At 39.4% G+C, this 26,417-nt stretch overlaps 1 protein-coding gene across 1 annotated transcript in view; it reads right to left on the minus strand.

Moving 5' to 3' along the window:
- Window positions 1-26,417, minus strand: part of adad2 (adenosine deaminase domain containing 2) — a 100,894-nt gene that overhangs the window by 61,994 nt on the left and 12,483 nt on the right. Inside the window, 1 exon segment of the mRNA XM_059951332.1 lies at window positions 22,300-22,419. Within this exon segment, the coding sequence (XP_059807315.1) occupies window positions 22,300-22,419 (120 nt within the window).

Here is a 26,417-nt window from a genome sequence, read left to right on the forward strand (position 1 = left end):
CCCATGAATTGGCTGAGATCCCGGATCCTGTGTTCCCATGAACTGGCTGAGATCCTGGATCCCATGAACTGGCTGAGATCCCAGATCCCATGAACTGGCTGAGATCCCGGATCCCGTGCTCCCATGAACTGGCTGAGATCCCAGATCCCGTGTTCCCATAAACTGGCTGAGATCCCAGATCCCGTGTTTCCATAAACTGGCTGAGATCCCAGATCACGTGTTCCCATAAACTGGCTGAGATCCCGGATCCTGTTTTCCCATAGATCCCTGCTCAGATATTATTTATTTTTTTGTTTACTCAGAGATGCAATATGGAAAAGGCCCTTCTGCTCTTGTGAGTTGTGCTTCCAGCAACCCCTGATTAACCTTAATCCAATCACAGGATAATTTACCTGTAAGTAACGTACATCTTTGGACAATGGGAGAGAACTAAAGCAGCCGAGGAAAACAGGGATAGAGGCTCCTTACAGAGAACGTTGGGATTGAACTCTGAACTCCGATGCCTCGAGCTGTAATACCGTGGCACCCCAACATACTTATAATTTGCTGATTTTAGGTGTTTTCTTGGCAACATGTAAAATAAGCAAATTAAAAGTATATTGGGGGTACTGATAAGATTAATCTTAAATAGTCTAGGAAATTTTCCAGCCTGCCACCACAGTCGCTAGATCACTGCTGCAGTAAGAAGGAATCAGCTTCATTTGCATGCATTGTCCAATACAAGCAGCTTCAGGACCAGATCCGAAAAGCTTACCACCTTTGCCAGCTGCACGATGCATTGTAAAGCAAAATATTCCAGGTACTGCAAATCAGACAGTAAAATAGACGATGCTAGAAATAGAAACAGGACTTCTGCAGAAGCTGGAAATCCAGAACACGCACAAAATGCTGCAGGAACTCAGGCAGCATCAAAAGAGCAAACAGTTGACATTTTGCGCTGAAACCCTGCATCAGGACTGGAAAGGAAGGAGGAAGAATAAAAAGGTGGGGGGTGGGAGCTAGCTGAAAGGCGATAGGAGAAGGAGAAAATGTCAGAATAAAATGATAGGGAAGAGGAGGAGGAGGAGGAGGCTAACTAGAAGGTGATAGGTGGGGGTAGGGGAGGGGAGAATAGAAATCTGTCAGATAGCAGCAATAGAAGCAGAAGCTGCCTCTGTTTCTCTCTCCACACATTCTGACCAATGCTGAGTATTTCTAGCATTATCTTGGTGCATTATGTTACATACTGCAGCAACTCTCTTGAATCTTCCCTTAAGTACACAACCTGCAATGTCTGCAGGCTCAAATATGGCAGGTGTACAGGAGTACTGACATCTAGATTCTTTCTTCTGCTTCACTTACAATACATTGATTTTGTTCCTGCATCATTGCTGTGTCAAGTGTTTAAAGCACAGCAGCACTTTCACCGTACCGACTGCAGTGATACAGGGTAACAGCCCTCGAATCCTTCTAAACAGTAATCGACCAGCAGCCTTGCTTGCATGCAGAACATTTTTAAAGATTTTGGGAAGAAATTTCTTTGTACCCGAAAATCAGTTAACATGCTGATTTTTTTTTTCCTCTGTGGATGTGTTAAATATACACTTCCACTGAACAAAATACTGGCTTCAGTCAAATTATTTCAACTGTACATAAATCGTGCCTCCTCACATCACTGATTCTATTGCGTTCCTTCTATTTACTGTGAATGCCCACAGGAAAATGAATCTCAGGACTATATATGCTGACACGTATGCACTTAGATAATAAATTTACTTTGAACTTTGATCTGAGGGCTTGCCTCAGGATTAATGGATCTCTATATGGTCACTATACTGTGTGCCCCCCCCCCCCCCGTAATATGATAAACTGGCCACTGAGTGTATGTTTGTGGTATTCTACTACTGCAGCCCACCCACTTCAAGGCGTGATGTGTTGTGTATTCACAGATGCTCTCCTGCACACACTGTTGTAACACAGGGTTATCTGAGTTCCCATCAGTTTGAACCAGTCTGGCCATTCTCCTCTGACCTCTCGCACGACCAAGGCATTTTTGCTCTCAGAACTGCTGCTCACTGGATGTTTTCTGTTTCTCACACCACTCTTCAGAGCAGGGGTTCCAAACCTTTTTTACGTCATAGACGCCTACTATTAACTGAGGGGTCTGTGGACCCCAGATGGGGAACCCCTGCTCTGAGGACAGTTGGATGCAAAAATCCCAGATCAGCAGTTTCTGAGATATTCCACCTCATCTGGAACCAACAATCATTCCATGGTCAAAGTCACTTAGATCACATTTCTTCCCCATTCTGATGTTTGGTCTGAACAACAACTGAACCTCTTGACCAAGTCTGCATGCTTTTATGCATTGAGTTGCTGCAACATGATAGGCTGATTAGATATTTAATTAATAAGGTGTATCAATGGCCACTTCAGAGAGAGTGTGTGTGTGTGAGGGTGTGTGCGCGCGCACACATACACACATATAAATCACATTATTACAAATTTATCAAAAAAGGTATCTTGTAAAAATTCCAAATCTAGTTTGCTTGCATCTATCTGAGTGCATTTATAAAAGAACACAATGATCTGGGGGTGGAGTTTCAAGATGGCGAAGTAAGCATCTGCCTTTTAGGCGCTCTTCACTTTTTCAACTATAATCACCCTTTAATCAAATCTTTTCGAACCTAATCATATGAGTTGATACTTTTGATTAACTTTTTTTTCTAAAACAATATTTGATTTAATCTTGTCAAACTTAAAATGGCTACAAGCAAGAAACTGTCTAAGGATCCTCTATCCATCGACGCTATTTCTCATCTTCTGGATGCTAAACTTGCAACTCTGGAAAGCAGGCTAGAAAGTAAATTGGAAAGTAAACTGGCAAGTTTGGAAAATAAGCTTACCACGAAAATATCTGAACTCGAAGGAGTTGTTAGATCGCTTGATACTAAGCTTCAATCGCAGGCATCAGATATTCAGCGGCATGAAGATCACGACTCTTGAAAAATTAATTTGCGAAAAAGTACGTACAATTGAAGTGCTGGAGAAGAAGGTACACTCGACTGTTAAAACATTAGATCAGTATAAGTTTAAAATTACTGATCTTGAAAATCGATCTTGCAGACAGAATTTGCGAATTATCGGGTTCCCCGAAAAAGTTGAGTCCGGTGATTTAACTGAATTTTTCTCTAAATTATTGTGGGAAATTTTCGGTGCTGAAGGCTTGCATACTAAACCTGTTATCGACCGCGCTCATAGAGTTGCGAGGTTTCCGGCTGCGAGTGGCAAACCACGAGCTGTGATTGTTCGCCTTCATTATCCTCGGGAGAAAGAGCTTTTAATTCAATTAGATCGTAAAAAAGGTATGATTTCTCACAACAGCAACACATTTCGAATTGTTGAGGATTATTCATTCGAAGTAATGAGAGCGAGAATCGCTTTTAAGCCAGTGATGGCAGAGATTCATTCGATTGGACTTAAACAAGCTTTAAGATTTCCAGCGAATCTTAGAATTACGTTGAACGACAACAGTCAGCAATTTTTTAATACTCCGGAAGAAGCGAAGAAATTTGTTGAAGAATATCGATCTTCTAGTGCAAGTTGAACTATGTGTTATGCTGAAATTTTTTTGGAGAGAAGATGCCATTTCGTTTTAAGTTTTAACCTATGAAGCTGGGTTATAACTTCTTATCCTGATCTAAGGGTCTGGTTTCTTTTTTTTTACTATCACCATCGTATATAGATGCTCTTTTAACTTTTTATAATATCTCTTTTTTTATTATTCTTTTTTCTGTTTCGGATATACACGTTTATATTTTGTAATAAGGATTTACTTTTTTTAAGATGTCGTTTCTTCTTCCCATAAGACTTTACTTTCTGTAAACATTTATCTGTTTGCCTGCACTTGGAAATGGGACGAATGTTTTGGATTTTTTGGTCTTTTTTTTATTATATATTGTAGTGTCTATTAAATCCTTTTTTTTAATCCTATTTTGATAACTTTTTTATTAATTTTTTAATAGATCGTTGAACTTACATTTATATTTTGTAATATGGCTTTTTCAAAATGTCATTTCTTCTTCCCATAAGTCTTTGCTTTTGAAACGTCATTTTTCTTGTATTTGAACATGGAATTTTTTTTAAAGGTATATTACACTTTCAAATTTTAATGTTTATACTTTTTTTTATTAATGATCATTTGTTTTATTATTTTTTTATTCTGATTGATATACATTTTCTCTTTGCAACCCTATATTTAAATCTTTTCATGGAGCTGCCATCTTGAAATGGGGTTAATATTAGTGTTAGTTTATGCGCCTGCCGCTTGGCTTTCTTTTGAGGGGTGGGGGGAGGGGGTAGGGATCTTTTTCTCCACGCTTTTGCTTTTTATTTTTTTGCTTTTAGTTTATGGGCCGACTTTAAATTATTAATATTGTTGAAGTGTCATGTTCTCCGGTTGCTCCTGTACCATTTTTCCTTCTTCCTGAATTATGGGTTATGTGTTTTTTTCAACCTTTCATGGTATATACAATCAATATTAGCATGATGGATAAGTCTATTAATTTTATTTCTTGGAATACTAATGGTTTAAATCATCCGATTAAATGTAAAAAAATATTTAAAGTATTCCATAGACTAAATGCTAACATTATCTTTGTACAGGAGACCCATATTAGGAGGGAGGATAATCAACGCTTTTTTAGGTTCTGGAAGGGCAAACAATTTCTTTCGAATTGTACTGCTAAAATTAGGGGTGTGTCTATTTTTATAGACCCCTCAATCTCGTTTATACATCATGAAATTATATCTGATCCACAGGGCAGATTTTTGTTGATTACTGATTCACTTTTTAACCGAAAAGTGGCTTTATTTAATATTTACACTCCAAATTTTGACTGCCCTGAATTTTTTAAACGTTTATTTACTACCCTTCTTAATCTAAATGAATACATGTTGATAATGGGTGGAGATTTCAATTGTTGTTTGAATCCTTTGATGGATAGATCTAAACCTATTCGAACTCTTCCAAATAGCTCAGCTTTACTTATTAACTCTTTTATGGTCGATTCGGGAATTACTGAAATATGGCGGGTTTTGAACCCTAAAGATAAAGAATTTTCATTTTTTTCACAAGTATATCATAGTTATTCTAGAATTGATTATTTTCTTATTGATCATCATTTATTAGCAGATGTTATTGACTAAATATGATTCTATTGCTATTTCAGATCATGCACTTTTGAAGTTATCTATCAAGATTTCGGACTCTTTCATTAATACTAGATCTTGGAGACTTAACGCTACTTTGTTTCAAGATCCAGAATTTATTACCTTCATAAAACAGCAAATTGACTTATTTTTTTCAACAAACTATACTGAAGAGATTGACAGAGGAATACTTTGGGACTCTTTTAAGGCTTTTATTCCTGGACAAATTATCTCATATTCTGCTGGTAAAAGAAATCAAAGATATTTAGATATAGCTTTATTGGTGGATAAAATTAAAGAAATTGATAAGATTTATTCCGTTACTCCTACCAAGGAACTTTATAAGAAGAGAGTTGAACTGCAAATGGAACATAGCTTACTGTTATCTTCTTCAATTGAGAATCAATTAATTAGGACCAGGGCTCAATTTTATATCCATAGTGATCGAACTGGTAAATTGTTAGCTAATCAATTAAAAGCTATTTTGACTAAGCGACAAATTATTAAAATTTGTAAACAAGATGGTAATCTGACTACGGATCATAAAGAAATTAATAATACCTTCCAAGATTTTTATAAATCTTTATATCAATCAGAATTTGATGGTGATCTGTCTATGATGGATAATTTTTTCAACAATTTGAATATTCCCAAATTGACAGATGAAGATCGAAGTTTATTTGATGCTCCTATTTCTATGGCTGAGGTAGGAGAGGCTATTTCATCGATGAATTCAGGGAAAGCTCCTGGCCCTGATGGTTATATTATAGAATTTTTTTAAAACTTTTTCTTCTTTGCTTTCCCCTTGGTTATGTGAAATTTTTAATGATGCATTTATTAAGAGACTACCCCAGTCCTTTTATGAAGCTACTATCTCTTTAATTCTTAAAAAAGATAAAGACCCTACTTTATGTGCATCTTATCACCCTATATCACTATTAAATGTAGACTCTAAGATTCTTACAAAAATTTTAGCTATTAGGTTAGAAAAGATACTATCACAGATTATTTCAGGAGATCAAACTGGTTTCATTAGGAACCGATACTCCTTTTTTAATGTTAGAAAATTAATTAATATAATTTACACGTCCTCACCCACAACCCCAGAATGTGTTATTTCATTAGATGCTGAAAAAGCTTTTGATATTGAATGGACATACTTATTTAATGCCTTGAAGAATTTTAATTTTAGTTCTAATTTTATATCATGGATTAAATTAATATATTATAATTATAGATCCTCTTTTTTTCAATTATCTCGTGGTACGAGACAAGGTTGTCCCTTAAGTCGTTTATTATTTAATATTGCATTAGAACCTTTAGCCATTGCTATTCGTGAATCCCCTAATATTTCTGGTATTACCCGTAATGAGAAATTATACAAGTTATCGCTCTATGCTGATGACTTGTTGTTATATATTTCTGATCCTGATAATTCTATTCCCGCTATTCTATCCTTGTTGGCTCAATTTGGTAGTTTTTCTGGTTACAAATTAAATTTGGATAAGAGTGAACTTTTCCCTTTAAATGCACAAACTTTACTGAATGATAGGATACCATTTAAAATTGTTACTGATAATTTTATTTATTTAGGTATAAAAATTACCAAGAAATATAAAGATTTATTCAGATTGAATTTTTTACCTATGCTTCATCAACTTACTACTAGATGGTCTCCTTTATCCTTATCATTGGTTGGTCGGATCAATGCTGTTAAAATGATGATTTTACCGAAATTTTTATATTTATTTCAAGCCTTACCAATTTTTATTCCTAAGTCTTTTTTTGATAGCATTGATTCAAAAATTTCCTCATTTGTGTGGCAAAATAAAAACCCCAGATTAAGTAAAAGACAGTTACAGAAATCTAAAAAAGATGGTGGTTTAGCTTTACCCAATTTTAGATTTTACGATTGGGCGAATAATATTCGGAATTTATTATACTGGAAATTAGATTTAGATTTACCATTGTGCCCACAGTGGGTAAATTTAGAATGTAACGCTACGCAAGGATATTCTTTATTTTCTGTTCTTGGCTCTTCTCTCCTTGTTGACTTAGCTAAACTTAATAAACAGATATCTAACCCTATTGTCAAACATACATTACGAATTTGGTTTCAATTTCATAAATTTTTTACTCTAAAAAAACTTCGTTCTTGATAGCCCTATCTTACTTAATTTTTTCTTTAAACCCTCTTTAACAGATCAAGCTTTTAGTATATGGAAAAGGAAAGGTATAATATGTTTTCGCGATCTTTTTTCTGAAGGTAGTTTGATGTCTTTTGATCAACTTTCTAACAAATTTAAATTACATAAATCTAATTTTTTTAGATACTTACAAATTAGAAACTTTTTGTATAAAGTTTTACCATCCTTCCCTAATTCAACTTTGATAGATTTTTTAGATATGATTTTTACTTTAAATCCCTGTCAGAAGAGATTAGTGGCTCTTATTTATAATATGATTATGAAGATACAACCAGAGATATCAGGTAGAATTAAACAGGAATGGGAAAAAGAACTTCAATACAATATTTCAACGGAAAAATGGGAAAAATTTTTACAAATGGTTAACTCTTCTTCTATATGTGCTAAACATGCTTTAATACAATTTAAGGTTGTACATAGAGCTCATATGTCTAAAGATAAGCTTGCTCGGTTTTATTCTAATGTTAATCCTCAATGTGACAGATGTCATTTAGATGTGGCTTCATTGACCCACGTTTTGGTCATGTCCTACTTTACATAATTATTGGAAGGACATATTTGCTACCATTTCCTCAATTTGGAATATTGATTTACAACCTCATTTTATCACTGCAATTTTTGGTATTCCAAATGAAGATGATAGTCGATTCTCTCCTTCAATTAGACGAATGATTGCCTTTGTAACATTAATGGCCAGGAGATCTATATTACAAAATTGGAAAGAAGTAAATCCTCCTACCACATTTCAATGGTTTTCTCAAACTATTTCTTGCTTAAGTTTAGAAAAAATTAGAAGTACTATTTTTGATTCATCAATTAAATTTGAAGAAACTTGGAGACCGTTCATTCGCCACTTTCATATGAATTAATTTGACTTCTTCCAGACCTTTACTCTTATTATTCTTGTTCTGGTATGGAGTTCCGGAGTTTTTTGACACTATCATATACTCATAAACTATTATTATTGCCCATGTTAGCTTAGGTTTATTATATTTTTTATTATTTCTTTAAATATACATTTTTTCTTATATTTTACATTTTTTCTTTTTCTTTTGACGATTATTTTTAATCTTTTCATGTATAATCAATATAGATTAGATTGATATTGTATGATCCTTTTTCGCTGATAGTTTAATAAGATATTGTTATCTTGTTATCTACTCAATTTCAAATCTATTGTATTCATAACATATGTAATATAATATTATGTTATGTTTTTTTAATAAACTAATAAAGATTGAAAAAGAAAGAAAAGAACACAATGATCTGCAAACTTAAACTGTTTTCACTCTGACCACCAAAGTTAATGGTTCTTTTATGCCACTGCAATTTATATATTTAGTTTTCTCTTCTTTCTCTGTAAATTATCTCCCTCAATTTGACTTTGATTTCCCCAACAATAAACCTCTGATATTCTGTAGTTTTTTCCTAAAATCAAACCATCACTTTAATTATATCGATCCACATCACTGCTACACGTTCATCAGCCACAGCAAATTGAGAGAGAAAACTTTTAGTGGTGGTTCCAGGACTAAAAGTAGCTGTAATCTGAAATAAAAATAGAAAATACTGCGAACACTTGACAAGCCAGGCAGCATCTGTGAAGAAAAGAAATAGTTAATGTTTCAGATACTTCAACTATTGCATGCCCAAATAACATTTCTGGGAGCAGAGAATTAATTTAGCCTATTTAATAGGGAGCAGCCAGAAGGAAAGAGAGGTTACCAAGTATAGGTGACCTTTAATATACAGATCACGCTGATTCTGTCATTGGAAATGAGATTCATCCATATGACTGACTGGTACTTCCTTCTCAAGTCTGCCATCCCTAAATCTCATGCCTGCCAAACCTAACTTCACACTTAAACTAAGGCTGAAGAATCCTGTAGTTAATTGATCCAAACTTTTATCTACTAATTGTAAGTCTACAGCATAAAAAGAATACTTCAACTTTGGAAAAAAAACCTGATAGAATCCTTCTTTTAACAAGTTGATCCATGGCCTCCTCCTATACCATGACGAGGCCATCGTCAGGGTGGCGAACCACCACTTCATATTCCATCTGAGTAGCCTCCAATACTGATTGCATGAGTATTGATTTCTCCTAAAAAAAAATCCCTCCCCCTCCCTTCTTCTATTCCCCACTCTGGCCTTTTACCTGTCTATCACTTCCCCTGGGTCCCCCTCCTCCTTCCCTTTCTCTTATGGTCCACTCTCTTCTCCCATCAGTTTCCTTCCTGTCCAGCCCTTGACCTTCACCCACCAGCTGACTTCACCCATCACCTTCCAGCTAGTCTCCTCCCCCTCCACCACCTTCTTATTCTGGCATCTTCTCCCTTCCTTTCCACTTCTAAAGAAGGGTTTCAGCCCGAAACATCGACTGTTTATTCATTTCCGTAGATGCTGTCTGGCCTGCTGAGTTCCTCCAGCATTTTGTGTGTGTTGCTCTGGATTTCCAGCATTTGCAGAATCTCATCTTTATTTCTACTTATTTACAAGTAACTTCATTCACAAACATGTGCCACAATCCAGATAGTTTACACTGTCACTTTCTTCATTTTAAAGGCATCTGTTAGCATTTTGAACATATGAGTTTGCCACACTACAAAGAACTGTCAATTGGCATGCTTTAAATACACATGCTCCATGTCACCAGCTAGATGCCTGTGAAACAAGGGAGAGATTTAAAAACCACCAGTCTGCTTCAAATCTATTTCACCATTCAGGCAGAAAAACAGTGAATTTCTATTGCAGTCCGGTGGGGAGCATTCTGACTGGTTGCATTAAATCTTGCTATGGAGTTTCCAATGCACAAGATCATGAACAGCCTGCAAGCATGTGTAGACTCATTCAGCTTCATCAAGGGCACAGAGCTCCCCACCACAGAGGATATCTTCAAGAGGCAATGCCTCAAGAATGACTGTCAACATCTGAGACATGCCCTCTTATTGCTAATATTAGGCAGGACGTACAGGAGCCCAAAGACTCCACTCAACAATTTCACAACAGACTCTTCTCCTCCGCTATCAAATTTCTAATCAGTCCATGATTACTGTCATTATTCCTTTCTTTTGCGGTATTTACTGTGTAATTTTTTGTAGAGTGAAGATTTATCGAAGTTCGGAAAGCCAAAGAATCGAGGAAAGTTGGCGTTATTGGTGGTAAAACAGGTTCGACCTTATTTGATCCTCTTTTGGAAGGAATTAGTAACCCGCGATCCAAGATAGCTCCTGCAATCTGAAAGCAGAAAGAGCTGGATGCAGCGTTTCACCACTGAAAGGTCAATGCCCTTAAGCCGTTTTATTTCCTTCATCATAAATCCTTCTGGCAAGGCATACTTTGGCTGTGATCAGCAGTAACGTCACGAAAAAGAATTTATTACTTCAAGGAAAGTCTCTCCTAACTGACTGTAAATCATTTTGGACCTTTTGCAATACTGCTTTAAAGAGTTCGCATTTCTCACTTTAAGAACTCTTTGAGCTGCCGTATAGCAGCCGACTTCTGGTTAAGTTAGTCGTTTGTTTACTTTCGGGTTTTTTTTTTAAAAGTGGTGTTTAATAACTGTTTTATTTGTTATAAAAACCTGTCTCAATTATATATTCATTGTTGCTGGATCGTGACAATGTCCAAATTTTGTATGCAGTGCAGTGGATTAAAGCATAACAAAATGCAAAAAGCTTAACCAGTACAGTACAAGGTAAAACAGCACTGTGATCAAATACAAGACTGTGAGTAAGACCCTGTAGTGTTTCTTGCTCCAGTTCCTCAGTTGCAAGAGGTGAATTAAGTAATGGGGGGAAAAATTCAGAAGGAACGTTACCCTTCATCTTGTTCAAGATACAAAGTGCCACATTAGATTCAGCATGCTGGACCTCGAAAACAAACTGGAGGTCTGCCGAAGGGTTTTGGCCTGAAACGTCGACTGTACATTTTTCCATAGATGCTGCCTGGCCTGCTGAGTTCCTCCAACACTTTGCATGCGTTGCTTGGATTTTCAGCACCTGCAAATTTTCTCTTGATTGGAGGCATTGATGCAAGTTTAACACATTTCAAGTAACAAGACGATTGGACAAGTCTGCACATAGAAAGCTAGAAATGCAAGAAAAATTGGAGGAAACTATGTAATTTAAACATACTGCTGCTATAGAACAAATGAAAATACATCTTGTTTTGGGATCTTTGACCTCACCCACTTTACGGGCTGGATAATGAGAAGCTGGACAGGTGGAATGAGGTTAATATTCTACAGCACAAAGTTAAATCAAATGTTGGGGAACCTCCCTTTCATCTTTTTCAGTAACTGAAGATGAATCCCAAGAAATCAATTTCACTCAAGACAATTTTTTTGAAATCTTTCCTTGGAGTTGTATCATTGCAAAGGAGTGATTAATAATTTGAGCCCAAGCAGATTTTCCTGACAAAATAGAAGCAACCGCTAATAGCAGCTTTTTCACCATCTTACAACAAGTTCAGTTTATGACAGAGAGGTAAAATAGGTCAAATAGGTTGCAGCTATCAACCTCCCGAAATCAATGCTAACATTGCATTTGCCTTCCTCACAACAGATCCAACCTGCAAATTAACTTTTAGAGAATCCTACACAAGGACTCCCAAGTCCCCTAGCGCCTCAATTTTCTGTATTTTCTCTCCATTATTTCTTCTACCAAAGTGCATGACCATACATTTCTCGACACTGTATTCCATCTGCCATGCTTTCAGAACCCTGGAGTGTACACCATCTGGTCCAGGTGACTTATTTACCTTCAGACCTTTCTGTTTCCTAAGAAGCTTCCCTCTAGTAATGGTAACTTCATACACTTCATGACCCGACACCTGAACTTCCATCACACTGCTAGTGTTTTCCAACAGTGAAGACTGATGCAAAATACTTATTCAGTTCATCTGCCATTTCCTTGTCCCCCATTACTACCTCTACAGCATCATTTTCTAGCAGTCTGCTTCTCTTTTACATTTTATGTACCTGAAGAAAGTTTTGATATCCTCTTTAATAGCTTGTTTACATTCATATTCCATCTTTACCTTCTGAATAACTTTTTTAGTTGCCTTCTGTTGGTATTTAAAAGCTTCCCAATCCTCTAACTTCCCACTAATTTTTGCTCTATTATATGTCCTCTCTGGCTTTTATGTTGGCTTTGACTTAGAAACCATAAGACATAGGAGCAGAATTAGGCCATTTGGCCCATCAAGTCTGCTCCGCCATTCAATCCTTTCTTTTCTCCTCCTGCTAACAAAACTTCTCTTGTTAGCCATGGCTGCGTCATCTTGCCTTTAGAATACTTCTTCCTCTTTGGGATGTATATATCCTGTGCCTTCTCAATTGCTTCCAGAAATCCTAGCCAGGTATCATCAAAGATTCAAAGTGCATTTATTAGTATACAACCCTGAAATTCGTTTTCCCCACAGACAGCCAAGAAACAAAGAAATGCCATGGAAACCATTCAAAGAAAACATCAAACACCCAATGCACAAAAAAGAAACAAACTGTGCAAACAGCAAAAAAAGACAATTAACAGATCTATTCTGTTAATGTTACAGGTCTAGCCCCTTCATCAGAACTGGGACCAAGGAATAACAAGTAAGTTTTCAATAGGAGAGACCACAGGGGAAAGATGAGTAGAATAATGTTAGCATCTCTAAATGACAAGTGCAAACTGGACAATGGACACAGATACGAGCACAGTTACTTTAAACACCATGCATCGTTAATGCAAAACTGTGGCATTGGCCAAGATATTATTGCTTCTGTTTTAGTACCCCTGTTCAGCTAACACGACTGTCATTCTCTCCTGTCCGCTATTCAAATACCAACACTCCCTTAGATTTTCCTCTACAACTTAAAATACAGTTCTCAATTTTCCAGTTCTGATGGAAATCCAGTCAACTGAAACATTAGCAGTTTATAGAACATAGAATAGTACAGCATATTACAGGCCCTTCAGCCCACAATGTTGTGCTGACCCTCAAATCCTGCCTCCCATATAACCCCCCCACCTTAAATTCCTCCATATACCTGTCTAGTAGTCTTTTAAACTTCACTAGTGTAACTGCCTCCACCACTGACTCAGGCAGAGCATTCCACGCACCAACCACTCTAAGTGAAAAACCTTACTCTAATATCCCTCTTGAACCTCCCTTCCCTTACCTTAAAGCCATGTCCTCTTGTACTGAGCAGTGGTGCCCTCTGGAAGAGACGCTGGCTGTCCACTCTGTCTATTCCTCTTAATATCCTGTACACCTCTATCATGTATCCTTCTCATCCTCCTTCTCTCCAAAGAGTAAAGCCCTAGCTTCCTTAATCTCTGATCATAATCTATACTCTCTAAACCAGGCAGCATCCTGGTAAATCTCCTCTGTACCCTTTCCAATGCTTCCACATCCTTCCTATACTGAGGCGACCAGAACTGGACACAGTATTCCAAGTGTGGCCTAACTAGAGTTTTATACAGCTGCATCATTACATCACGTCTCTTAAACTCTATCCCTTGACTTATGAAAGCTAACACCCCATAAGCTTTCTTAACTACCCTATCTACCTGTGAGGCAACTTTCAGGGATCTGTGGACATGTACCCCCAGATCCCTCTGCTCCTCCACACTTCCAAGTATCTTGCCATTTGCTTTGTACTCTGCCTTGGAGTTTGTCCTTCCAAAAGTGTACCACCTCACACTTCTCCAAGTTAAACTCCATCTGCCACTTCTCAGCCCACTTCTGCATCCTATCAATGTCTCTCTGCAATCTTCGACAATCCTCTACACCATCTACAACACCACCAACCTTCGTGTCATCTGCAAACTTGCCAACCTACCCTTCCACCCCCACATCCAGGTCGTTAATAAAAATCACAAAAAGTAGAGGTCCCAGAACAGATCCTTGTGGGACACCACTAGTCACAAACCTCCAATCTGAACGTACTCCCTCCACCATGACCCTCTGCCTTCTGCAGGCAAGCCAATTCTGAATCCACCTGGCCAAACTTCCCTGGATCCCATGCCTTCTGACTTTCTGAATAAGCCTACCATGTGGAACCTTGTCAAATGCCTTACTAAAATCCATGTAGATCACATCCACTGCACTATCCTCATCTATATGCCTGGTCACCTCCTCAAAGAACTCTATCAGGCTTTGAGGATAGAGCCTGCCCTTCACAAAGCCATGCTGACTGTCCCTGATCAGACCATGATTCTCTAAATACCCATAGATCCCATCTCTAAGAATCTTTTCCAACAGCTTTCCCACCACAGACGTAAGGCTCACTGGTCTATAATTACCTGGACTATCCCTACTACCTTTTTTGAACAAGGGGACAACATTCGCTTCCCTCCAATCCTCCGGTACCATTCCTGTGAACAACGAGGACATAAAGATCCTAGCCAGAGGTTCAGTAATCTCTTGCCTTGCCTCATGAAGCAGCCTGGGGAATATTCCGTCAGGCCCCAGGGACTTATCCGTCCTAGTGTATTTTAACAACTCCAACATCTCCTCTCCCTTAATATTAACATGCTCCAGAACATCAACCTCACTCATATTGTCCTCACCGTCATCAAATTCCCTCTCAGTGGTGAATACCGAAGAGAAGTATTCATTGAAGACCTCGCTCACTTCCACAGCCTCCAGGCACATCTTCCCACTTTTATCTCTAATCGGTCCTACCTTTACTCCTGTCACCCTTTTGTTCTTCACATAATTGAAGAATGCCTTGGGTTTTCCTCTACCTTACTCGCCAAGGCCTTCTCATGACCCCTTCTTGCTCTTCTCAGCCCCTTCTTAAGCTCCTTTCTTGCTACCCTATATTCCTCAATAGACCCATCTGATCCTTGCTTCCTAAATCTCATGAATGCTGCCTTCTTCCACCTGACCAGATTTTCCACTTCACTTGTCACCCATGGTTCCTTCACCCTACCATCCTTTATCTTCCTCACCTGGACAAATTTATCCCTAACATCCTGCAAGGTATCCCTAAACATCGACCACATGTCCATTGTACATTTCCCTGCGAAAACATCATCCCAATTCACACCCGCAAGTTCTAGCCTTGTAGCCTCATAATTTGCCCTTCCCCAATTAAAAATTTTCCTGTCCTCTCTGATTCTATCCTTTTCCATGATAATGCTAAAGGTCAGGGAGCGGTGATCACTGTCCCCCAGATGCTCACCCACTGACAGATTTGTGACCTGACCCGGTTCGTTACCTAATACTAGATCTAGTATGGCATTCCCCCTAGTCAGCCTGTCAACATACTGTGACAGGAATTCATCCCAGACACACTTAACAAACTCTGCCCCATCTAAACCCTTGGAACTAATCAAGTGTCAATCAATGTTAGGGAAGTTAAAGTCACCCATGATAACAACCCTGTTATTTTTGCACCTTTCCAAAATCTGCCTCCTAACCTGTTCCTCAGTATCTCTGCTATTACCAGGGGGCCTATAGAATATCTCCAGTAGAGTAACTGCTCTCTTCCTGTTCCTGACTTCCACCCATACTGACTCAAAAGAGGATGCTGCTACATTACCCACCCTTTCTGCAGCTGTAATAGTATCCCTGACCAGTAATGCCACCCCTCTTCCCCTTCCCCCCTCTCTATCCTTTTTAAAGCACTGAAATCCAGGAATATTGAGAATCCATTCCTGCCCTGGTGCCAGCCAAGTCTCCGTAATGGCCACTACATCATAATTCCATGTATGTATCCAAGCTCTCAGTCATCACCTTTGTTCCTGATGCTTCTTCCATTGAAGTACACACACTTTAGCCCTTCTGCCTACTACCTTTACACCCTTTATTCTGCTTCTCTTTCCTCAAAGCCTCTCTATATGTTAGATCTGGCTTTACTCCATGCACTTCTTTCACTGCTCTATCGCTCCAGGTCCCATCCCCCTTGCAAATTAGTTTAAACCCTCCTGAACCATGCTAGCAAACCTACCAGCAAGGATATTGCTCCCCCTCATGTTCATGTGTAACCCATCCAATCTATACAGGTCCCTCCTTCCTCAGAAGAGATCCCAATGGTCCAAAAATCTAAAACCCTGCCCCCTGCACCAACTCCTCAGCCATGCATTCAACTGCCATCTTCTCCAATTCTTACCATCACTATCACGTAGTACTGGCAGCAATCCTGAGAATGCCACCCTTGAGGTCCTGTTCTTCAGCCTTCTGCCTAGTTCCCGAAACTCACACTTCAGGACCTCATCCCTCTTCTGCCTACGTCGTTGGTCCCAACATGTATCATGACTTCTTGTTGCTTTCCCTCTCATACCAGGATGTCATGCACCCTGGCACCTGGGAGGCAACAAACCATACGGGTTTCCTTCTCACATCCACAAAATCTCCTGTCTGCTCCCCTGACTATAGAGTCTCCAGTGACGACAGCTCTCCTCTTCTCCATCCCATCCTTCTGCACCACAGGGTCAAACTCAGTGCCAGAGGCCCTGCCACCGTGGCTCACACCTGGTCAGTCATCCTCGCCAACAGCATCCAGGATGGTAAACTTATTATTCAGGGGTGCTCTGCACTACCTGTCTACTGTCCTTCGCTCCCCCGCCCCCCCGGACTGTTACCCAACGACCTGCTTCCGGCAGCCTAGGTGTGACTACCTGCCTGTGATCATGGCTGATCATCCACAATCAGCACCCCTCAACTCTGCTATCTTTAAGAGCTCTAACTAACTCTTTCTTCAAAGCATCTAGAGAAATGGCCTCCACTGCCTTCTCAGGCAGAACATTCCACAGGTCCACAACTCTCTGGATGAAAAAGTTTTTCCTCAACTCCGTTCTAAATGGCCGACCCCTTATTCTTAAACTGTGGCCTCTGGTTCTGAACTCCCCCAACATCAGGAACATGATTCCTGCCTCTAGCACGTCCAATCCCTTAATAATCTTACATGTTTCAATCAGATCCCCTCTCATCCTTCTAAATTCCTGTGTACAAGCCCAGTCGCTCCAATCTTTCAACATTTGACAGTCCCGCCATCCCGGGAATTAACTGTCAAATGTTGAAAGGTACGCTACACTCCCTCAATAGCAAGAATGTCCTTCCTCAAATTTGGAGACCGAAAATGCACACAATACTCCAGGTGTGGTCTCACCAGGGCCCTGTACAGCTGCAGAAAGACCTCTTTGCTCCTATACTCAACTCCCCTTGTTACGAAGGCCAACATGCCATTAGCTTTCTTCACTGCCTGCTGTATCTGCATGCTTACTTTCAGTGACTGATGAACAAGGACACTTAGAGCTCGTTGTACTTCCCCTTTTCTTAACGTGATACCATTCAGATCGTAACCTGCCTTCCTGTTCTTGCCACCAAAGTGGATAACCTCACATTTGTCCACATTAAACTGCATCTAGCCACTCACCCAACCTGTCCAAGTCACCCTGCATTCTCCTAACATCCTCATATTTCACACTGCCACCTAAGCTTTGTGTCATCTGCAAATTTGCTAATGTTACTTTTAATCCCAACATCTAAATCATTAACGTATATTGTAAATAGCTGCGATCCCAGCACTGAGCCTTGCAGTACCTCACTAGTCACTGCCTGCCATTCTGAAAGGGACCCATTAATCCCTCCTCTTTCTTTCCTGTCTGCCAACCAATTTTCTATCCTTTTCAGTACCTTACCCCCAATACCATGTGCTCTAATTTTGCCCACTAATCTCCTATGTGGGACCTTATCAAAGGCTTTTTGAAAGTCCAGGTAACACTACATCCACTGGCATCTCCCTTGTCCTTGAAAAAATTCCAGATGATTAATCAAGCATGATTTCCCCTTTGTAAATCCATGCTGACTCAGACCGATCCTGGCTATCCAAATGTGCTGCTATTTCATCTTTTATAATTGACTCCAGCACCTTTCCCACCACTGATGTCAGGCTAACTGGTCTATAATTCTGTTTTCTCTCTCCCTCCTTTCTTAAAAAGTGGGATAACATTAGCTATCCTCCAAACCTCAAGAACTGATCCTGAATCTATAGAACATTGGTAAATTATTACCAATGTGTCCACGATTTCTAGAGCCACCTCCTTAAGTACCCTGGGATGCAAACCATCAGGCCCTGGGGATTTATCAGCCTTCAGTCCCATCAATCTACCCAACAACATTTTCTTCCTAATGTGAACTTCCTTCAGTTCCTCCGTTACCCTAGGTCCTCTGGCCACTATTACATCTGGGAGATTGTTTGTGTCTTCCCTAATGAAGACAGATCCAAAGTACCTGTTCAACTCATCTGCCATTTCCTTGTTTCCCATAATAAATTCACCTGTTTCTGTCTTCAAGGGCCCAACTTTGGTCTTAACTAATTTTTTCCTCTTCACATACTTATAGAAGCTTTTACTATCCTCCTTTACATTCCTGGCTAGCTTACCTTCGTACCTCATCTTTTCTCCCCACATTGCCTTTTTAGCTATCTTCTGTTGCTCTTTAAAAGTTTCCCAATCCTTGTCTTCCCTTGTCAGCCATGGTTGCCCCCTACTCCCCTTAGAATTTTTCTTCCTCTTTGGAATGAACTGATCCTGCACTTTCTGTATTATTCCCAGAAATACCTGCCATTGTTGTTCCACTGTCATCCTGCTAGGGTATCTTTCCAGTCAACTTTGGCCAGCTTCTCCCTCATGGCTCCATAGGTTCCTTTGTTCAACTACAATACTGACACTTCCAATTTTCCCTTCTCCCTCTCAAATTGTAGATTAAAACTTATATTATGGTCAGTACTCCTAATGGCTCCTTTACCTCCAGTTCCCTTATCAAATCTGCTTCATTATACAACACTAAATCCAGAATTGCTTTCTTCCTGGTAGGCTCCAGTACAAGCTGCTCTAACAATCCATCTCGGAGGCACTCCACAAACTCCCTTTCTTGGGGTCCAGCACCAACCTGATTTTCCCAGTCTACCTGCATGTTAAAATCCCTCATAACAACCGTAGCATTATCTTTGCGACATGCCAATTTTAACTCTTGATTCAACTTGCACCCTATATCCAGACTACTGTTTGGGGGCCTGTAGATAACTCCCATTAGGGTCTTTTTGCCCTTACAATTTCTCAGTTCTATCCGTACTGACTCTACATCTCCTGATTCTATGTCACCCCTCGCAAGGGACTGAATTTCATTCCTCACCAGCACAGCCACCCCACTCCCTCTGCCCACCTGTCTGTCCTTTTGACAGGACTTATACCATATAACCATATAACAATCACAGCACGGCCATCTTGGCCCTCCTAGTCCGTGCCGAACCCTTAATCTCACCTAGTCCCACCTACCCGCAATCAGCCCATAACCCTCCACTCCTTTCCTGTCCATATACCTATCCAATTTTACCTTAAATGACACAACTGAACTGGCCTCTACTACTTCTACAGGAACCTTGAATATTCATTTCCCAGCCCTGGTCCTCTTGCAGCCATATCTCTGTTATTCCTACAACATCATACTTACCAATTTCCAACTAAGCCTCAAGCGCATCCACTTTATTTCTTATACTTTGTGCATTTAAATATAATACTTTTAATCCATTACTCCCCTCACCTTTCACATCCATTCCTATTGCACTTGGCCATACTCTCCGAACCCTTCCTGAGCTTTCTGCCCCTTTAATTCTGTTGTCTGTCTTAACTTTTCTTATTCTCTTTCCCATTAACTCCATCCTCATATTTCCAGTTCATCTCCTCCCCCCTACTACTTGGTTACTCTTGCAACCACTGACTCCAGGCAGACAATCTCTGAAGGGTATTGATAATGAGTGGGGGGGGGGGGGGGGTTACCCATCTTGTAAAAACACTGCCCAGATAAAAAGCAATGGCAAACCACTTCTGTAGAAATTTTGGCCAGGAATGATCCTGGCCGTGGAAAGACCACAATCACCCATACAATATGGCACATAATGATGATGATGGTGATATATACATGTTCAACATATAGTTTTTAGTAGTTGCAGTAACTTAACCAGTTCTGTACTCTATACCCACTGTGTCCATAAAAAAAAACCCTTGCCCAGGCTTGCGCCCTGGAAACTTTCCAAGGTGCAAATCCGTGGTCTATCCAGACTAACGGAGGCCTACACACTAGGCCTCTGTATACAGTGCAATCCAGTTAATCAGGACACATCAGGACTAGTACATTTTTGCCTAATTAAGTGGCTGCCCCAATTAACTGAAGTCTCATGGAAATAGTTAAAAAGATAATAAAAAGAACAAACTACTGTTTAATTAAGTAACAAGCTACTGTTAATTAAGTAACAAGTTTTCAGCAATTAGTTTTTGTTTTGTAAGACTTATCCCAAGTAAGCAGCTGTCCCGTTTAACTAATGGCCCAGTTAACTGCAATATACTGGATAATGGAACTTCCTTAACAGTACAAACACATGCAAATGACACTATTTCAAAATTTGTTCGCTCTAAGCAAGGTGTACTGTCTAACAGTACTGACGCTAATCCTGTCCTAATTAAGCAGCAGAGTGTCCCAAGTAAAGCGGGAATTCTGGCAATTTTCTCAATTAACTTCTGTTCTTTCAGAGTTGCTGCAAATTAGCAGCTGCCCCGATTAATCGATGGCCCAATTAACCAGAATCTACTGCATTTACAAACCCCAGGATACAAAATGCTTTGTCAAGAGTGGTTAGTTTGTTTTTCCACACTCCAATTGATACAGATGTGCAAACCAAACTCCATTTCCTGCACACCTCCTTTCTTCACTCTTCTTGTCAACATTCACACTTCACAATTCTCTATTAAACTCAATCCACTATTTGCCTGCTCATCGTGCCAGTTCATTAATACAATCCTCACTACCACACCTATAGTTTGATACTAATCTATATCCAATCTAGCAGTATCCTACTCCAACATTAGATGCCCAAATTTTCTATGCCAATAGACCTGATATTCTCATATTTATAAGTATTAAAATCCACATAGGATGGAGATACTGGACTATAAACAAAGAGATGCAACACAAATATACAGGATCCACATCCCACATCAACCTTAAGGTCCAATTTTACATCAGCCCCACACATGGACTCACTGTATTCTCTCCACAGTCCCAACAACTCACTCCACATTCTAACACTCACTCACAAACAGGGGCAAATTGCAGTATTCTATTTTACCAATTGGTAAATTTTTGGCATGTGTAGTTGTGGGGAGAACCTGCAGACAGCAAACAAGACCAGGGACAGAACCTTGACTGGAGATCCCTACTTGCATTCTGTGGTTGTACAAAAGCAATTCAAAGGGGAAGAAATTAATTTTAATCTTATGTACAAATGGCACAAATACTGATTGGGGCAAGATTAATTTGAACTCGTCAGCTGCTAAGCATTGTGATGAGATCTTTGAACCAGGTTGAACTCAATATTCTGTACAATGGTTCCTGTGGCAGGGAGAGGTGGGAGGAGGGCAAGTTCGTGAGCCTCGCATCCCCCCACTCTACAAAATACAAACATTATTAAAATTGCATAAAAGATTACTTCCTCATGAAACTTACTAAGGGCAGTAACAACAATGGATTCAATTCCCGCTGACCTGTAAAAAAAAAATTTGTACATTCTCCCCATGGATTTCCTCCCACATTTTGAAGATGCACGGGTTGGTAGGTTAATTGGTCACATGGGTGTAATTGGGCAGTACAGCCTCTTTAGGACAGAATCTTCCTTCATATACTGTGCAATGATCAAATATGGCATGTAGTATTCTTTAAAGAAGATGCTGAATCGTGGGAACACAGCCAAAGCGAGAGACTGCTACAGCATTTAAAGGCTGTAGCTGCAGGATCCTGTTCCTATTCCATTATTCATTGGAGTTATTTTAACGATACACATTCCACATACAAAGGACAGTGATAAGATTTTATAAGCTGAGCTCAGTCAACCCAATAGAGATAGGACCCTTACCCCTCAATGTAATTTGCTGTTATTGTTGATGGAGTTGTTTCAATGCAATTTGAGCACAGCTGTATCTGGCCTGCTTTTTGCTAATACCTTTTCCTTCCTCAAACTCAAATCCATCTACAACTGCATGAAAGGCATAACCGCATATAGAAAACCACTGACAAAAGAGAACAGAGAAGTTGGGCAGCTTACAGAAAGTACAAACTATTTTAGAAATGGTAAAATAAGGAAAAGCAGGCCATTCAACTCTTCAAATCTACATTATACATTTTGATCTTTGTTGATCTGCATCTGGAATGTATTTTCTTGACTTCGTGTTAATATTAAAAATTCTCAATAAAAATGCACTGACTTCAATCCCTGAAAAATTCAGTAGACACACAGTGTACATTTATTTGACAAGTTACATGGTGTGGAAACTGCACTGCAGTGGATAGGAAGGCTCTATAATGAGCAGTGAAAACTGCCCAATGCATCACCGGTACCCACCATCAAGGACATACACAGAAAGGTGCCAGAATAAGGCTAGTATTATCCTGAAAGACCCCACACACTCTTCTCATGGACCATTCGGCCCACTCCCATCAGGGAGGAGGCTACGTAACATCCACACCAGGATCACAGTTACTTTCAACAAGCAGTAAGGCGGATCAACACCTCCACCCAATAACTCCACCACTATTTTATTATTTCCTGTCAGTCACCTTATGTACAGCCTACCATCACATTTTGGACTTGCAATCAAACTATGTAGAAAAGCCATTTATATAAAATTATATTTTTATTATTGTGTTCTACACCTTTTGTGTTACTTTGTGCAGCATCCGATTTGGAGTAACAATTATTTCATTCTTCTTCACACCTGTGTACAGGAAATGACGTTAAACAATCTTAAAGTGTACTCTGCATTCTTTGTGAGACACACCAATGAGATCACATTCAAGTGGTCTGAATTTTAAAACTCTTTCCTTTTCTTCTGGATTTGCCGAACAGATGAAACAATTGTACAGAACATAACAACATGGGCATTGTCTCTTCACATTGCAATATCTGCACTACCCCCACTTCTATCTAAACTAAACCCATCTGCTGCACATCAGAATTAGTTTTAATATCACCAACATCATGAAATTTAACTTTGCAGAAGTTAAATAACCTAGCAGAAGATATAGAGAAAAAACTGAATTACAGTAAGTATGTACACAGTATGTATATTATATAAAATAAATAAGTAGTGCAAAAACAGATAAAAATAGTGAGGTAGTGTTCAGGGTTCAATGTCCATTCAGGAATCTGATGGCAAAGGGGAAGAGCTGTTTCTAAATCATTAAGTGTGCGCCTTCAGCTTCTGATGGCAACAATGAGAAGAGGGCATGTTCTGGGTGGTGAGGGTCCTTAACGATGGACGGCACCTCTTTGAAGTATCACTCCTTGAAGTTGTCCTGGATGCCTGGTTGTTCAGTGCCCATGATGGAGCTGACTGAGTTTACAACTATCTGCAACTTATATTGATCCTGTGCAGTAGCACCCTCCCCCCGTCCCAGACAGGCAGCTAGTCAGAATCCTTGCCCTAATACATCTGTAGAAGTTTACAAGTCTTTTAGGTGACAAACCAAATCTCCTCAAACTCCCAATGAAATATAGCCACTGCTATGTGTTGCTTGTAGCTGCATCAATTTTGGGACCAGGTTAGGTCTTCAGAGACACTGACACCCAGAAACTTGCTCACTCTCTCCACTTCTGATCTCTCTATGAGGACTGGTGTGTGTTCCCTTGTCTTACCCTGCCTGAAGTCCACATATCAGTGCTTTGGTCTTACTGACATTGAGTGCAAGGTTATTGCTGTGACACCACTCAACCAGCTGGTATATTTTGCTCCTGCACACCCTCTCCATAGCCCGCTATTCTCTGCTGTTCATGCATGCCTAAATAACTCAAATGTTGCTATACCAGCTCCTACTACCTCCTTCAGAGGGCACTCCAGGCACTCAGCGCTTTGCATTAAACATGTACAGATATATCATTTAGATTTCCTCCCCCTGAGCCCAAATCTTTTTCCTCTAGTATTTGATCTTTCCACCCTTGGAAAAAGTCTATCTATCCTGTGTCGCTCATAATTTCATATACTTTACTAAGTTGTGCCTTAGGCTACGTGCACATTACACCGGATAAATTCATAACTGAAGCTTTTGCTCTTCGTTTTTATCCTTCGTCCACAGTAAAACAGCATTTTCGTCCCACGAAACCGGAGCTATTCAGAAATGCATTCCAGGGTGAGTATTTTTGAAAATGCTCCTTGGGCAGATCAGCGTGGACAGGGTAACCAGAGATTTCTGAAAACGCTGTCAGACGGCAGTGCGTTATTTCATTGTTTTCTTGAACACAACCTAACAATTTCAGAACAGATGGCAACGAGACTGAAATCACAAGAGTTAGAAATGTACTCACCAAATACTTTGACCCATAACTTACTGAATAAATATACTCACATTGCCCTGTTTTCTGTCCTTGCTCATATGAAGATGGTTTACCTATTTATGCAAGTACTTCCCTGACAACAGATGTGTAACAGCCTAATGTAACACTGTATGAAAATACAAGATAACACTGATGCAGACATTAAAGCATTTATACATTTAACAAAGTGCTTTATTAATGCAACAAAGTTAGTCAGTTTTTCAATGTTCGTCGTCAGCTGGGTCAGTCTGTCCGTGAACTCCGTACGCTCCATTATTTTTTTTTACTTTTAAGTTCTCCTGCGCGAAAGCCAACAGCTGTCCGTCGTTTTAAGTTTTTCTAGTCTGTAACTACACAAACGCGAACCGTCTTTGTTACGTATTCAGGCAACAATAAATATATGAGTTCGGCAAGGGTTTCTTATAACAAACAACACGTTTATTAAACACAGAAAACAAACCCCCCAAAAGTAAACAAACACTACCGTAACCGGAAACAGCTGCTGAGCGGCAGCCCAAACAGTTCGTAAAGTGATATTCCAAAAAACAGTTCTTTAAAGTGGTATTGCCAAAAGTTCGATATGCTCACAGTCCATTTAAAAGGAGAGACTTTATAGGACGATTTAGGTTCTCTTTCACGTCGCTCGCTTCGATCCCCGACATCGAATTTCCCACGAAGAATTCACGAAACAGAACGGCTTAAAGGCACTGACCTTTCCTTCTCCACTACCTTCAATCCTTTCTAGGTAAACCTAGGGATTAACACGAAGATAGTCAACGAAATCCTTCCAAATAAGGATCAAACAAAGGTCGCCCCCGTTTCACCGTAGAAAGCGATTCTCCTCGATCTTTAACTTCCAACTTCGAATCTTCACTCTCCTCTAATTTCCTCGAACTAACAGAATCATAAAGAACCTGCTGGCAATAACCTTTTAAACTTTAGGCATTAAATAAAAACTTCATCCTTCAACTAAACTGCGTCATCTCTTAAAACACGCAGTGGCATGAAGTCAACCTGGCAAATCCAGCCACGAACTGCCCCTCCTCACAGGGTGGGGTCTACCTTTTATAACCTGTAAAAAAAAATACCCGTCACATGATCTCTACTGGCAGGAAAATGACGTCACCACCATCACAAGACCATCACCTCAAGTCCAGTACAGCTTCAACCCCAGTCACATGACAAGGGCTCCACTGTCATGTGTCACGAGTACGTAACACCTCCCTCCAAAAAAACATTTTTGGTCTGACAAGAACAAAAATTTTTAACAATTGCTTACAAGAAAAACAAAGGTATAAATTTTATAACATATACAATACACAACACCAGCATATAACAGCTTAGAAGTCACAATACAGTAGGAGTGTTACAATTGAAAAAAAAAACACTCCATAAAAAAAATTACAGTGTACATTCAATATCGAGATAGACAATCAGTAACCACATTATCTTTACCTTTAATATGAGTCATCACAATATTGTACTCTTGTAACATCAAACTCCAATTTAATAATCTCCTGTTTTTGTTTTTCATCTTACTCAGGAAAACTAACGGATTATGATCAGTGTGAACAATAAGTTGTACTAACATATACCTCAAAATATTCCAAAGCTAAAACAAGAGAGAACAATTCTTTCTCTATTGTCGAATAATTTCTTTGATG

This window comes from Hypanus sabinus, chromosome 26, assembly GCF_030144855.1.
Source record: "Hypanus sabinus isolate sHypSab1 chromosome 26, sHypSab1.hap1, whole genome shotgun sequence".
Taxonomy (NCBI): Eukaryota; Metazoa; Chordata; class Chondrichthyes; order Myliobatiformes; family Dasyatidae; genus Hypanus; species Hypanus sabinus.